This window comes from Perkinsus marinus, assembly GCF_000006405.1.
Source record: "Perkinsus marinus ATCC 50983 genomic scaffold scf_1104296967842, whole genome shotgun sequence".
Taxonomy (NCBI): Eukaryota; Perkinsozoa; order Perkinsida; family Perkinsidae; genus Perkinsus; species Perkinsus marinus.
The window spans coordinates 110,563-123,962 of NW_003203396.1; the positions used below are offsets into that span (position 1 = coordinate 110,563).

Below are 13,400 nucleotides of genomic sequence, written 5' to 3' on the forward strand. Positions count from 1 at the left end.
GGCAAGCGGACCATAGCAGAATAATAGAGATTTTGATACACAGTGAGACGGTCAAACATAATATCATCTTGTGGTACAAAGCCAACCTGTTTTGGATACTCTCCGAAGTTTCCTTCAAAACCATTAACCCAAACCTTCCCCGTCACATCTCCATATGGCGCTCGATTGGACAACGCATTCATGAAGGTCGTCTTACCGCCTCCTGAGGGTCCCATCACTGCCGTTAGTGAGCCTGCTGGAAATTCACCCGTAACATCATGGAGAATCTCCCTTCGAGTTCCCCACTTGAGAGTCATCGATAGATGCTCAAACCGAATGTCCACAGGAGTGTATTTGATATCATTAGTAAATCCTTGCATCCTCTGGGACTGCAAATATACTCCAGTGAGAGCCTGGACTACACTATTGTAGATTTCCGTCGTTCGCTGATGGGCTTCTCCTTGAGAAGTGGCCGTCCTCTCTTTTCGCCGGCGATAGAACCAAATCCAGACAGTGACTGCTCCAACAATGACACCGATGACCACGATAATGAAGATAGCTCCCCAAGTAGGAATCTGGTTAGTTGCTCCCCGTGGACACTCGGAATACCAGGGGCAGGATACAGGTTCTGCAAAGCCTTGTTTACAGAAATATCCCTTCGGACAAGGAATAGGACCGGACGTACCACCCACAGGACAGTAATATCCAGGTGGACAAACCAAGCTCGTGCCGTTAGAGCAGTAGCACCCTTCCTTCACCACATCCAATCCGCAAGCCCGACAAACTCCCACTTGATTAGACTGTTCGAAAATCGATCCCTCAGCACAGTATTCAGGATTGCTGCATTCACTACCGATTGGGCAATACTCGCCGTTAGACATTCAAAACACCCAATACTGACAATCAAACAATCCTACAGATTAGTGGTCCAAGCATTCTCTATGACCAAAGTTACACTATGGTCAACTGCCATCACAAATACCAAGTGGAGGCCTATGATTGATCAAATACATGCGTAACGTCGATGGCATTACTATAGCGCCACCTGAATTCCTATGGCATAGTAATTGGGGATGTCAATTGCCTGGGGCAGCTATGCCATCCCCTGATATGCCTCGGTACTAGCAGTCTCCATAACGAAGAGGAACACTATGTTTACCTGCCATCACAACTACCGAGAGGAATTAAGCGAGCACACGCGTAACGTCGGTGGCATTACTATGACACCATCTAAATATCTATTCTGTAGCTATTAGGAGGATCAATTCCTCTGCCTGGGGCCGTTATGCCACTGCATGATACGCCTCAGTAACTACCAATCTCACCGCAGATAGGAAGATCAATTCCTCTGCCTGGGGCCGTTATGCCACTGCATGATACGCCTCAGTAACTACCAATCTCACCGCAGATAGGCACGTCAATTCCTTTGCCTGGGGCGGTTATGCCACTGCATGATACGCCTCAGTAACTACCAATCTCACCACAGGTAGGCACGTCAATTCCTTTGCCTGGGGCGGTTATGCCACTCCATGATACGCCTCAGTAACTACCAATCTCACCACAGGTAGGCACGTCAATTCCTTTGCCTGGGGCGGTTATGCCACTGCATGATACGCCTCAGTAACTAACAATCTCACCACAGGTAGGCACGTCAATTCCTCTGCCTGGGGCCGTTATGCCACTGCATGATATGCCTCAACACTGACAATCCAACACATGCGCAAGTCGAGAGTATAAACCTCGCAAGAGTGGTAACAACTTGGCCAATCAGACTACCCGAAAAACCCCCCAACCTCTACCCAGTCTCGTCGAACACTTCAACAGAACAAGTATGGGTTCACTCAATAGAAAAGAAGAGCTATGTGCTGCTATCACATAACGAGCAAGATCTTAACTACTCGGGTTTGGCTCCGGAGGATCCACCCACAGGCCCTCCGACTTGATCAAATCCACCAAGACCTGAATTGAATGTCTACCTCAATCCGGCGTCGATTTCGAACCCTCGAATTCGATAGAGTCATGAGGTGCCATATCGTGCAAATCGTAACAGTTCATCATAATTGATCACAAGCGCTATCCAAGTGATGATTGGCCGAATAGTCACCGGAGCTGCTCCCCCAACCGCGATATTACATCCTCAGCTTTATCATAGTCCACTGCTCTCCTCACACACTGCTTACCTGACCATGAGACAAGTAACCCCCATAAAAAAGAAATTAACCACGCTGAGCTACAACACTACATCAACCATCCGATAACCCATCGTGGAGCGAAGGAATTCACATCCACAAATCTAGAACTTAAAAAAATATCATTCTAATCGAATTACTCTTCGACTCGAGCTGATTCCACCCTCTCATTTGAGCACCCATCCCAATAGAATGTTTTGTCAACATATTCCACTGCCTATGGAATATACTCTCCCTCTGTGATCATAGCTGAGCTAGCTAGAGAGCAATAACAGCACATATCAATCAAGGAAGCCTGATTAGTGCTCTCGATATCCCGTATTATTACCAACATAGAGGTCAACCTTTCCAGGCAAGCTGCCAACGTAGCCAAAGTCAGCATCAGCCATCTCCCCCGGTCCGTTCACTACACATCCCATAACGGCTATACGCAGTCCCGACAGATGGCCAGTCCTGAATCAAGCGACTCTTTCAAGCTATTCATCAACCACCAGCTAGACCCGGTCAAATACGAGTACTGATACCGTCTGCATTCTCTTAACTGCAATAGACCGAAACTATACAAGTCGTTATGTTCGATATCACAAAGCATTCAAACGAAGGGACATCCCTTGAACTATAGAGCAACACAGAATGTGCGAACTCTTCATACATGATCTTAAACATGATCTCATATACTCTCTCGCACACGTTACCCTAAAGCTGTGCAAAAAATTCTGCTATTAACTTCAAGATCCGAATAAATCCCGAATCAACGCACTACGACCATGCTATATATACGTGGTCACAGCTTCATCAGCACCACCACCACTAAGCCGTATACTACTTCTTCCGAATCCTCTCCGTGGTGTCCTGAAGGTCGAACAGCGTTCTCCCACAGCTCGGACAGGATATGAACTCTGTCTTGCTCAAACGCATCCTCGACCCCTAACAAGCAATTTCGTAGCAGTCACCGAGTCTGCCAATGCTTCCTCACCTGCATCAAGTTGAGTCCCACGTCCCTCGTTTCCTCGGTGGTCAGCCCGCGATCGTCCCAAAAGATGCCATCGCCAAGCCCATCAACAAATAAGCTGCCAAACTCAGAAGCTCCCAGAATAACTGCAGCGTCCGATCCGGCCTCTAAAAACCAAGCGAAATCCACAATAACCCCGCCCCTAGTCCTCTTACTAGCTTTAGAGTCCCCCTCAGGATACGTAAACCACACCAGTAGAGGCAACCTAGACTTCCTCACTGCCCTGGCTACTTGGCGGCCAGCATGCACTCGACATGCCGCTGAGTCAGGCTTGAAGATCAAGAATCTCACAGCGCCCTACAACAATAGCCCCGACTCGTTCGATCCAATAATTATAAACGAGCTCTTTGTTACGAAGGGTCAGTGCTCACTTAGTTCCCATCTATCGATTGGGAATTGAGAAAAAATGAATAATTTTCATGGTCAAAATGGGCAAAATTGATGTTCATTCGTCACAATAATAATTCCACACACCATCAAGCACAACGAAGAAGTGAATGCTCCTGCGCTGTATGCTCCGCTCGCTCTACCATTCAAAGATAGATACCTTCATCAGACTAACGCTATTACATCTGTAATTTCACTGCACTGTCACTAATACTCATATCTACCCAAAACTATCAAACTTCAAACTACCCCTTGTCGAATCAACCCTTGGATCACTACCTTCTTAGGATGACCCAACACCTTGTCCACATCCTCACTGCTCCTAACAATACACGCACAGCCACCAGCTCGAGCAGGATTCACCGAGTCCAACATCGACGGCTCAGATACCAGCAACTGCAACGAGAAAACCGTCACTGCGCCACGAAATTATTCCCAGGCTTACTGTGCTGCCCGGCAATATATTCTTCGTGCCCAAAATGACCACTCCCGTTTCTTGTACAGCTTTCAACACATCCATATCAGCGTCAGTTTCATTCTCCACCAATAATACATCCACCGACCCAATGTCCTTCTGATATCGTCCATCCTTGCGGAGTTTCAAACCCAGGCCCTTCGCTGAAGGCAACCAACATACCGTAGGTCGCAGGTTCGATCCCGGCACTACTCATATATTCTTTCAAATTCTTCTTGGCTTCCTCAGGCGAGTATCGGAGGATCAAACTCCCATCCTTATGAAGTGGTGCCTTAGACAATGGAAACACGATTCCCCATGCAGCAAACGATACCACTACGACGATCATGAACCCCAGTTTACACGTGATGTGCCTCCAAAATTCCAAATTGTGAGAAGTCTCAGCTCGCCCCTCCCCTCGAGATAGTACATCAATAGCGCTAGTATCGATCTCCCGCTTAGCGAAGTGATAGGGGTCCACATCGGCAACAGCAGCCCCAGCAGAAGAGCGATTGCTACTGGTGTGCTTCGGCCTGGCCTTTAGCGACTCCTCATACACATCACGAAGAGCCGAACACGGCCCCACCTGAGTTAAAGTCAATCAAGGAAAAGGGCAACTCTTCATCCTTTTATCACTTCATGCCAGGGGTCTTCAGTGAGGCTAACTCGGACAGTATCCCCTAGTCCATCTTGGAGCAACGCGCCGATACCGATGGCTGATTTTATCTGATACAAAAATGCCATGCCGGAGTGATAGAAGCATGAGAATAGCAGCAGAGAAAATATGGAAACATGAATTTGACAATTCCACGGCATTCGGAACGACATCACACCCACATGCACTAATTGTCGTATGCATACACCAACTATACTATATATTGATGATATATATAGACACAATTAGTAGTACAGTTGTAATGATACACTACTGGACAAGCCGAGTAGAAGTCGATGAACCAGAATATGCCTCCGTTAGCTCACCCGTCCATCACTGCCTCCACCAGCTTCAGTAACCCCAAGATGCAGGGGATAGTCCCAACCACGTTTCTGAGAATGATGACCATCCATAACTACACCTCATAGTCTCCACCAGCAGCATCACCTCCATCTCTGCTGCTAACAGCCTATATGCTGCTACCATCACCCGCGTATTGGAGGACTGAATAACATCAATACATACTACTACCATTACTCCCTCTAGTATTCACCTTCATGCTAAATATGATGTTGTGGAAATCCAATGCACGGCACATGAGGCCAACCTCAAGGGCGCTAGCAACCATACCCTGATCAATAAGATCCTCCACAGCCCTCTACCATAATTCGCCCGTAACCACCTCTGGCGTGTCACCATACTGCGTAAGAATACGTTCCGAAAGACTGCCATGGTTCACTCCTATCCTCATACACTTCCCTTGACGCTTCAAAGACTAACCACAAAGAAGATACCCCACGTGAAGTGGCAATGGTGTGGTAGTCGTATCACCTCAACAAGAGGCTTTAACGTCTTGAACATCTCCTCTTGCCATTCGGCTGCGATTTCTGGCGTTACCTGAGAATAAGCCCGGTAGCTCTCAAGCACATACACTGTGGCAACCATCAATGTACTCGAATTCGCATGAAGTCAATATCATAGAGCATATGAACGACGACTATGAGGGACGTTACAACCGAGCTTTGTCCGAAGAATTGGTTATTGGAATCAGGGAATCATCCAGGAACCTATAATATTCCCGAGGGGAACTCCACATTTTGAATTTCCTACATCACTAAGAACACATTCTGCAATCGGTCACCCGTGTGTATGTAGTCATCACATCAAGAACGTTTTCCTCATCGTAATCAGCCCCGGGTTCGAAACGTTATTTCTCACTAACGGATTAATAGTTTAACAATTCTCAAGCTAGATGGACCCCTGATCGGAACACATTCTGTTCTCTACACGCCTCATATACAAGCCGTTGCTAACGGTCAAGACCGATACAAAAACAATAAACTCTACCGCTCAAGGAGTACCTCAGTGATCTTATCAAAGGTCTTCATACCATCGATAAAGTTACCCGGATTTATACGTATCTTATCGCAAGCTTCCGCGGCCAACATTGCAACCTAAGACTAACCTCATACCACACCATGGCCACATTCCCCTTACCTTAGGTTTGAAATGTATGTCAGCGACTATGGGTGTAGTGTAGCCATCCTTCAATAACCTCTCTTTTATCAACTCTAAAAAACATCATTAACACTATAGAATAGCATCCGTCATAATCACTAGTAGCATGAGCTTCCTTGATGCCTTGTACCGTCACCCGCACAATATCAATACCAGCATCAGCGCATCTAAAGAGGATGACCTCACTACTCCATAAGAACAACAACCTACCGTTCTATCTGTTTAACAGTCGCATCCACATCATCTGTACCTGAAACGTATCCAAGGTTCGAACTAGGAAGATACAGATTAGGTCCACTTACTGCTATTGCTCATAGTCTGCAGAGCCAGTCGGTGCTCACTGCCAACTGGCACGTTTCCGACCTGAAAAATATCTTTTAATTCTTCGCCGTGCGCTCCCTAGATACCCTTACCATAACAGTACGAGTTTTACGACGTATAGGATGGTCGACGCCCTTACAGTACGGCAAGTCTGCCGCGGCCATTATCGGACCTGAACAATGCTATGTGGTAGGATCGAACCCGGATCTCCCAAATGGGAAGCATGCACCATAACGACTATGCTAAAGGTAGACAGGTATTACCAGGGTCGAATCTGCCAATTGCACTAACCCCAGCCACAGCACGACGTGCCAAGCCGCTGCTCTTGAGAGTCTTGCCGGACTTCCTCCTATGCACAGATGCCGCCAAGAGTGATGCCAAGGTCACGCCGAGTACCAACATCCCTATAGGGCGGTAATCGACATCCATACGGGAAGGTGAAGCACCAACTGGTACGCCCGAGCGGAGCATCGTACCCGACCTGACAAGTGATAGCACGTCTCCGGTACAAGTACTTGAACGACATTCTAACATGCAGGATCGACAGGAGCAATGATAACACACGAACGCATGAGGAACAACCTTGACTCTTCGAGTGTTGATACAATACTCATCCATATTACTACTACCTGCTGAGATCAGTCTGATAAGCACTCTGAGTAGTACTACTGCTCGATGGTAGTAGGAAGGCTAAGGTGTAATTAGCAACGAAGAGCACAGCAGCTGCCATCGATATCAACACCCCCACACCTCGGGAGCTTCTGTGAGGACGACGAGTTTTTGAAGGCATTGTGGAAGAAAATAAAACCTCTTCAGAAGCACCGCGACAACCTCGTGTGATGAATCCTCATTCTACTACTAAACTAAGCGTACAGTAGGAAATATGAAGTGAAACAGTTACAAGCGTTAACGGATAGTAACCCTCCAATTTAAGAACTGCTCAGCAAGCCGTACCTTGAAGGGAGGGAGCCTTACCGTTCCTCCTTCGAATTGTGCACTGAAAGTGTCCATAATAAATAGTCTTCAGTACAACCTTCTTGTGAAATTCAGGATCGTTCCTCAACGTCAATTTCACTCGTGAAGTGCAATCCACTAAGAAAACTGAATGCCGAGTATTATTGTTAAGCTCTGACTGAACACACCATTGCAACGATAAGGACAAGAAAACAATCGATCAAGACGGACCTAAAGGGACTACTTCCCATCGGAAGTAATTTTCCATACAGAACTATACACATGGAAGTTAGTAACGACGAAAGAAATAAGGAGGTCGAACAAGGATTAAGGCAAACATCTTATTATCCTAATTCCTGAGGTGTTCACAAAGGTATGGTACGGAGCAACATCGGCATGTACATGCGTGCAACTCTCCATCGCTACCGCCGCTGTTCTGAACGAATCTATGTCAACACAGTGCGAGAGTGCATCCGTTTAGAAACCGTGAGTTGAAAGCATGGTCTGACAAAGTCAGCACAAATCATCCTGCCATATATACCATCATCTCATTCCCGTGGAGCAACACTTGCTAGGTCCAGTCTCTTTAGGAAAATGAGTTTATAGGACCAAATTCAAATACGAATACCTCAAATAGGCACAAGTATACTCATTACAGACTCGTTAGCCGTATTGGGAGAGTTGTCCAGACTATCGTTCAACACAACCATAGGACAGAAAGCAAACCTCAATCGTGCTTAAGTGACCATGCTGCTACGAGATGGTATATAGAAAAACGGTCGGGCGGGCGACGACCAAAGATATTAGGATGCAAGTTATTCCTACACTACTCAGGTAAACACTCTAAGGCGCCTCAAGTTCCTATGCAAGTACTCGAGTTTCTACAACATGCGTACTTCAGGAGCAACATTAAGCATTCCTCAAGTTCACTTTAGTAGCGAGTCACTACTACTGACCCTACCTAAACTGATACTTGAGTACCCTGATCGAATATCTCACCCTGCAGGAATTGAACCAGGGACTTTTTTAAAGCTACTACGATTCATCCTGCTATGCTTTCCTCGAGCCATCCTATTACTACTAGGAGAATCCTTACTTTAGTGACAGTATTTACGCTATTGTCGACTAGCTTGCTCATCTACTGTAGAGCCTCTATCGAGTAAGCGCTAGACCGCTCCTGTTAGGAGTTCCCCGCCACCACAGGGAAGCTGAATATAACGATGACATGGAGTGAGATCACTGGGCTTCCCAGCTTCTGTTCAAGTGTATCGAGCACCCCTCCCCCGACTGAACACCTAGTGGAAATAACTGAGCCTTCCTAACATCTTTATAGACATTTCTCAGCTGTTGTCGTGATATAGTTTCTCTCACCATAGAATGCATTGATATATCCGAGAAAGTTAATGTTAACACTGCGGGAGCCTTCCAGCAGTATTTTTATCATCAATAGAACTGACTGATTGTCTCCTTTCGTGAACTGTATTGTCTTCCTAGCTCTCCGGACTAGGCAATTGCTAATTTAATTAGCATCTGCGATCTCCCCTCCTCAGCCGATGGGTTCCTCCGAAAAGGAATATTAAATGTGCGCAACTATTGCCTTCGTCTCGCTGCTCACTTGTATTCCAGCTTCTACTCAGATTAAACACTTACTCTCCCGCCCTTACAAACAGAATCAGTCGCAACTATAAACTCGAGAACTCCTATGGAACACAACGCAAGTAGTATTCATCAGAAACATGACCACAGTAGCAGGGCGTTCGGCAACTTGTGTTACACACGGCGCCGCTTCCTCGGTCGGTTCACCTTCCCCTTAGGCAATCTAGGCTCGTGTGTCACACTTGTTATCTGTTATAAACAAAATCAACAATATGTAAGGACAGGCTGCACTACCTTTAAGCCATTGGTAGTAAGACCCCGAACGAACGGACCGATCTACACAGTAGAACAACAATGGGGTTTCACTGACCGTAATGTGAAAAATATATTTCACGACTACTCCATAGCACCGCGAATATCGCGTTCTCCACCGAGTTTTACGCAACTTCACGTAAAACGGGTTGTGAAACTCCATTAGTCAACACATTGAAACAGCGCAGGATGCACTCGAACAGTTCTTATTTGGACACGAGGACTCCTTGGGTCGGAGATCGGTCACCGAAGACTTTTACAGTTTGATGAATTCGACGAATTTACCCTCATTAGAATTTCTTCATTAACAATGGTTCAATGTAGTTTCACCCGTGAAAACATATTTCATCACATTTCACTTGGCGCGAGAAACGCATGTCAGCAGTGAATAACGCGTAAAACACGTGATGAGTTTAGTTCGCGAAGTGTTTCCAAGTCACTTCATATCGCGTTTCCCACTTCACGTAAAACGGGCGAAACTCCAAGGATGAGACACCACGTTTGAACTCTTCCTCCCGTGAAACAATCAGGGAGTTCCACAAATCGAATACACTCATCCATCTACAATAGAACAGTTGTTCTTTTCCAAAACCAAAACTAATATCCACGTTCTTGCCCTGCAACCGAACAGATCTATGAGTATTGCTAAAGTGACTATCAACCAGCATAAGACGCCACACTTCAGCATTTCCAGGGCAAATTAATTTTCTACTGACAATTCGTTAAATTAAACTTTTTAACTTTCAAATGCACCGGGTGTAACATTGATTTTCGCGGTATTTTTTAAAGCCATGGCTAAAATGTTAACAAAATGGGTAAAAAATTAATTTTTTCCGTAAAAAAATTTGCTGTAGTGATGGCGAATCATCCATGAGGACTACTACTTTATAGAGCCAAGACGGCATCCCCACAAACCCCACTTACCCTCATTAGATAACGGAATCGCAAGTCAGCGCAACTCACGCCTAACCGTCGCATCTTCTTAGCGACACTTTGTCCGATCCTGACAAGATGAGGCTGGAGATGGAGGTCCCAGGAATCGAACCAGGGATCAATTCAACTGTGCCTTACCGCTCTGCTGTCTTATTGCCTTTCCTCTTACATTTTCTTATACCAACCCTACCCGCATTCGTCAACGATACCGTCCTCCTATTCCATGACTTGTTTATAACAGTAGCCTATCACAACACGAAATTCATTGGGATATAGCACACAACGAGGACCCAGGTTCGAACCCCAGGGTTGTCATTTATATACATAACGCGTCGGTGAATACTCAAATTCCTATTCCCCTGCACACCACAACCAAGCACGTGAGGTTGCATTTTCCTATAACCTCGTTCACATCCTCCGAAGAGCGAAAGCAATTGCATGCAGCGACGAGTCCCACCTGGCAGTTGTTCTTAGTCCCATACACGACAATTTCAAATACGTGATCAGGCTCAAAGATCCGACCATTTTGATTCCTGAGGCCACACCAAACGTTATCGCTAGTCAGGAGATCGACATTGTTACAGCCGTACCGTTCGACATGATAGAACTCAGGTCGGCCACCACCGAGCTTAAAATTCATGAAATTGCCCTGAAAAAACAAACGTCAAATCGCCCATTCGCGTGAGGGTGCATTCCCACAGGAAATTTTCTCCTTTCCTTTTTAGACATTGCGTTTAGCTTCAGCTTGTGAGCCTTTTCTCTGGCCTCCTTTATAGACTGTAGTGCATCCTCAGCGCTCTTACTCATAGCTCGACTGTCAGCTCCAAAATTCCTTATGCAAGAACGCATCGATGGCCTGCGAAACAGATTTCTGTTCACAAACTCGTAATTGCAAACCAGAACACTCGAAAGGTCTCCTAAATGTGACTTACAGAAATTGAAAAAATCCCTTAGAATTTCGAAAGTATATTTTACGAAGAATGTATGTACGGAGTCATTGATAATATCAAAGTCGCCCAGCGTTGAGTCTGGTGGAGGCGTATCACAAGTGCACCTACTGGGAGGCTGTCTGCGTCAGACTTGCTATTCGTGTTATGATGAAGCCGACATGTCGTGAGAGCATGTGTTTGACAGAACTAAATCAGAGGGTCGGCAAGGAGAGATAATTTATGCCAATAGCACAGCGGACTATCTATACCACAATTGATCTCAAATATTATTTGTGATGATTTTCCACAACCATAGGGTAACCATGCTCCCACGAAGAGGATATAACTTCATCAAAGAACAGTGCTGACAGCAACCGATGTCAGTAAACTGCGTATTGAGTTATAAAAACACGATCGCAGCAGTTGCGCTTCGCCTAGCGAGAAATATCAAAAGTCCGCAGCCAATCAGAGGCAAATAATAAAAGGGGTTAATACCATCTCCATAATGGCCGGTCCATCACTAAGACTCAAGCCTAACTAGGAGGTTCAAGAACGATGATGAGTGCCAAAGCTGGCTCCCAACCAGAAAGGCTATATGTCACTGTGTAAAGGCTCAGTAGTTCATACTAGAGGAGGTATGCTACGTTACGCTAATGCTTTACTGCAGCATATAACCCAAGATTGAGAGTGAACGCCACATGAGATATGAGATAGAACCCCAAGCATTAATGTCCATCACCGTCTTCACTCACGCTGCGCCTGCAGGAGATTCCCCAGGCGCAACTCTAGTTAACTGAGTAGTGTGTTTAAGGCTACAACCTCGACAAGGCTCGAGGCCTCTCCCCCTAACCCCATAAGCATGGTTGAATTCAAGGTTGGAACCCTAATCTCACTAACTTAAGGAAACTGTAAGAACATTTCGTACGTCCCTCCGGCTCAAGTCGCTTGAGATATTTCTTAGCATCATTCTCAAGGTTAGTTCCCTTGCACTTAAGACTTGAGTGACGATTCATTTTACTTGAATCTTAAGTGAAATGAATCGTGCACATGCGGTCTGAGCGGAGTTATACACTTCTTCGCATATGCACGAGTAAAGACCGGGGCCGTAACCTCAAGTAACTCCTTAGCTGCACGGCTTAGTAAAACGAACGAACTTCCTCACTCATCATATTTGAAAGGCTGACGCTGAAACGAGGATTACCTGTAAAGGAGTTCCTATAAGGGTTCTCAACGTAGGGGTGACTCACCCCGGGTGAGTCTGAGGATCTTGAATGAATTTACCGCTCCTTATCTCCCTCACGTTTTTCAAGTTCTCGTGCCGTTCTGTCTTGAGTGAGGAATTAGTGAGAGATGCCCTTAAATATGGTCAGGATGCTCAATAAATCTCTCCTCAGTTTCAAGACCACTGCCAGGATCGAGTTTAAACGAGAAATCCAATTCCGTGAGAGCTCTTGAAATTCAGGAGAAGTCAATTGATCACGCCGAAAGAAGAGCGCCTACGTAATGAAGTGAAACGGTCATATTCGACACCGTTTCTCATATATAATGGCGAGCGAGAAATTCACACTCCAGAACATCGCAGATTCCTCAGAAAACTCTGTCGCTAACTCAATCGGAGCCTCCTGCGATAGTACGAAGAACAGTCCGTTTTTCGAATTGAATAACCGGACGGGATCGTTCTTCTTGTTTTGAACAGAGAGTGAGACGCAATCGGACGGTGTCCGCATGCGCGAAATCGTCGCAGAAAGCACGCAAGCGCACAGCCAATGGACTCCATTAAATGGAGTCGTCTCGGGAAGAACTTGTGTAACGAAGCTCTCATTGATTTTGACCGGGATTGAAACACTGGAGCGGTTCGAAGTGCCGGCCGTGAGCCTGTGTGGCCCCATTCACCACACACTCCTGCTCTTTTGAAGGGCTGGGGCTCACTGTGAATCACAGTCCTCTCTCGCACAACCCAGCTCTTCCACCCGAGATCAATCGCTTAGCACGCCCAGCTAAGCCAACTCACAGTCCGATGCACTAGGTGAGGTCAAGAGACTCCATCGTCTATTGACGCCACCATGGAGACCTGGGGATGCGAACACGATTTGCCCGAGTCCATCCTAGACTCGCCAGTGGCGCAGCAGACACAAGCTGCTCTCTCGGGAATGCTCGCCGG

The 13,400-nt window shown here is 46.2% G+C and overlaps 3 protein-coding genes across 3 annotated transcripts in view; all 3 read right to left on the reverse strand.

The window, feature by feature from the left end:
- The window catches only part of Pmar_PMAR004207 (ATP-binding cassette transporter, putative), a gene marked incomplete at both ends in the record, with an annotated part of 1,011 nt that extends 151 nt beyond the window's left edge, over nucleotides 1–860 (reverse strand). The window contains one exon of the mRNA XM_002768570.1: nucleotides 1–860. Within this exon, the coding sequence (XP_002768616.1) occupies nucleotides 1–860 (860 nt within the window).
- Nucleotides 861–1,869: 1,009 nt separating this feature from the next.
- Pmar_PMAR004208 (4-hydroxy-3-methylbut-2-en-1-yl diphosphate synthase, putative) lies at nucleotides 1,870–7,331 on the reverse strand (the record flags this gene model as incomplete). Its single annotated transcript, XM_002768571.1, has 24 exons — nucleotides 7,145–7,331; nucleotides 6,779–6,996; nucleotides 6,608–6,687; nucleotides 6,497–6,557; nucleotides 6,405–6,444; nucleotides 6,294–6,361; nucleotides 6,174–6,247; nucleotides 6,038–6,130; nucleotides 5,508–5,573; nucleotides 5,359–5,451; nucleotides 5,230–5,307; nucleotides 5,124–5,180; nucleotides 5,003–5,068; nucleotides 4,658–4,747; nucleotides 4,452–4,607; nucleotides 4,235–4,313; nucleotides 4,013–4,185; nucleotides 3,847–3,963; nucleotides 3,336–3,477; nucleotides 3,145–3,287; nucleotides 2,995–3,095; nucleotides 2,497–2,621; nucleotides 2,113–2,159; nucleotides 1,870–1,938 (listed from the first exon to the last, which is right to left on the reverse strand). The coding sequence occupies exons 1-24, from the start codon at nucleotides 7,303–7,305 to the stop codon at nucleotides 1,870–1,872; spliced, it is 2,397 nt and encodes a 798-aa protein (XP_002768617.1). The 5' UTR covers nucleotides 7,306–7,331.
- A 2,829-nt stretch (nucleotides 7,332–10,160) lies between these two features.
- Pmar_PMAR004209 (ribosomal protein S11, putative) lies at nucleotides 10,161–11,117 on the reverse strand (the record flags this gene model as incomplete). Its single annotated transcript, XM_002768572.1, has 6 exons — nucleotides 10,161–10,172; nucleotides 10,302–10,380; nucleotides 10,449–10,555; nucleotides 10,768–10,843; nucleotides 10,901–10,959; nucleotides 11,010–11,117. The coding sequence occupies 6 exons, from the start codon at nucleotides 11,115–11,117 to the stop codon at nucleotides 10,161–10,163; spliced, it is 441 nt and encodes a 146-aa protein (XP_002768618.1).
- Nucleotides 11,118–13,400: the final 2,283 nt, after the last annotated feature.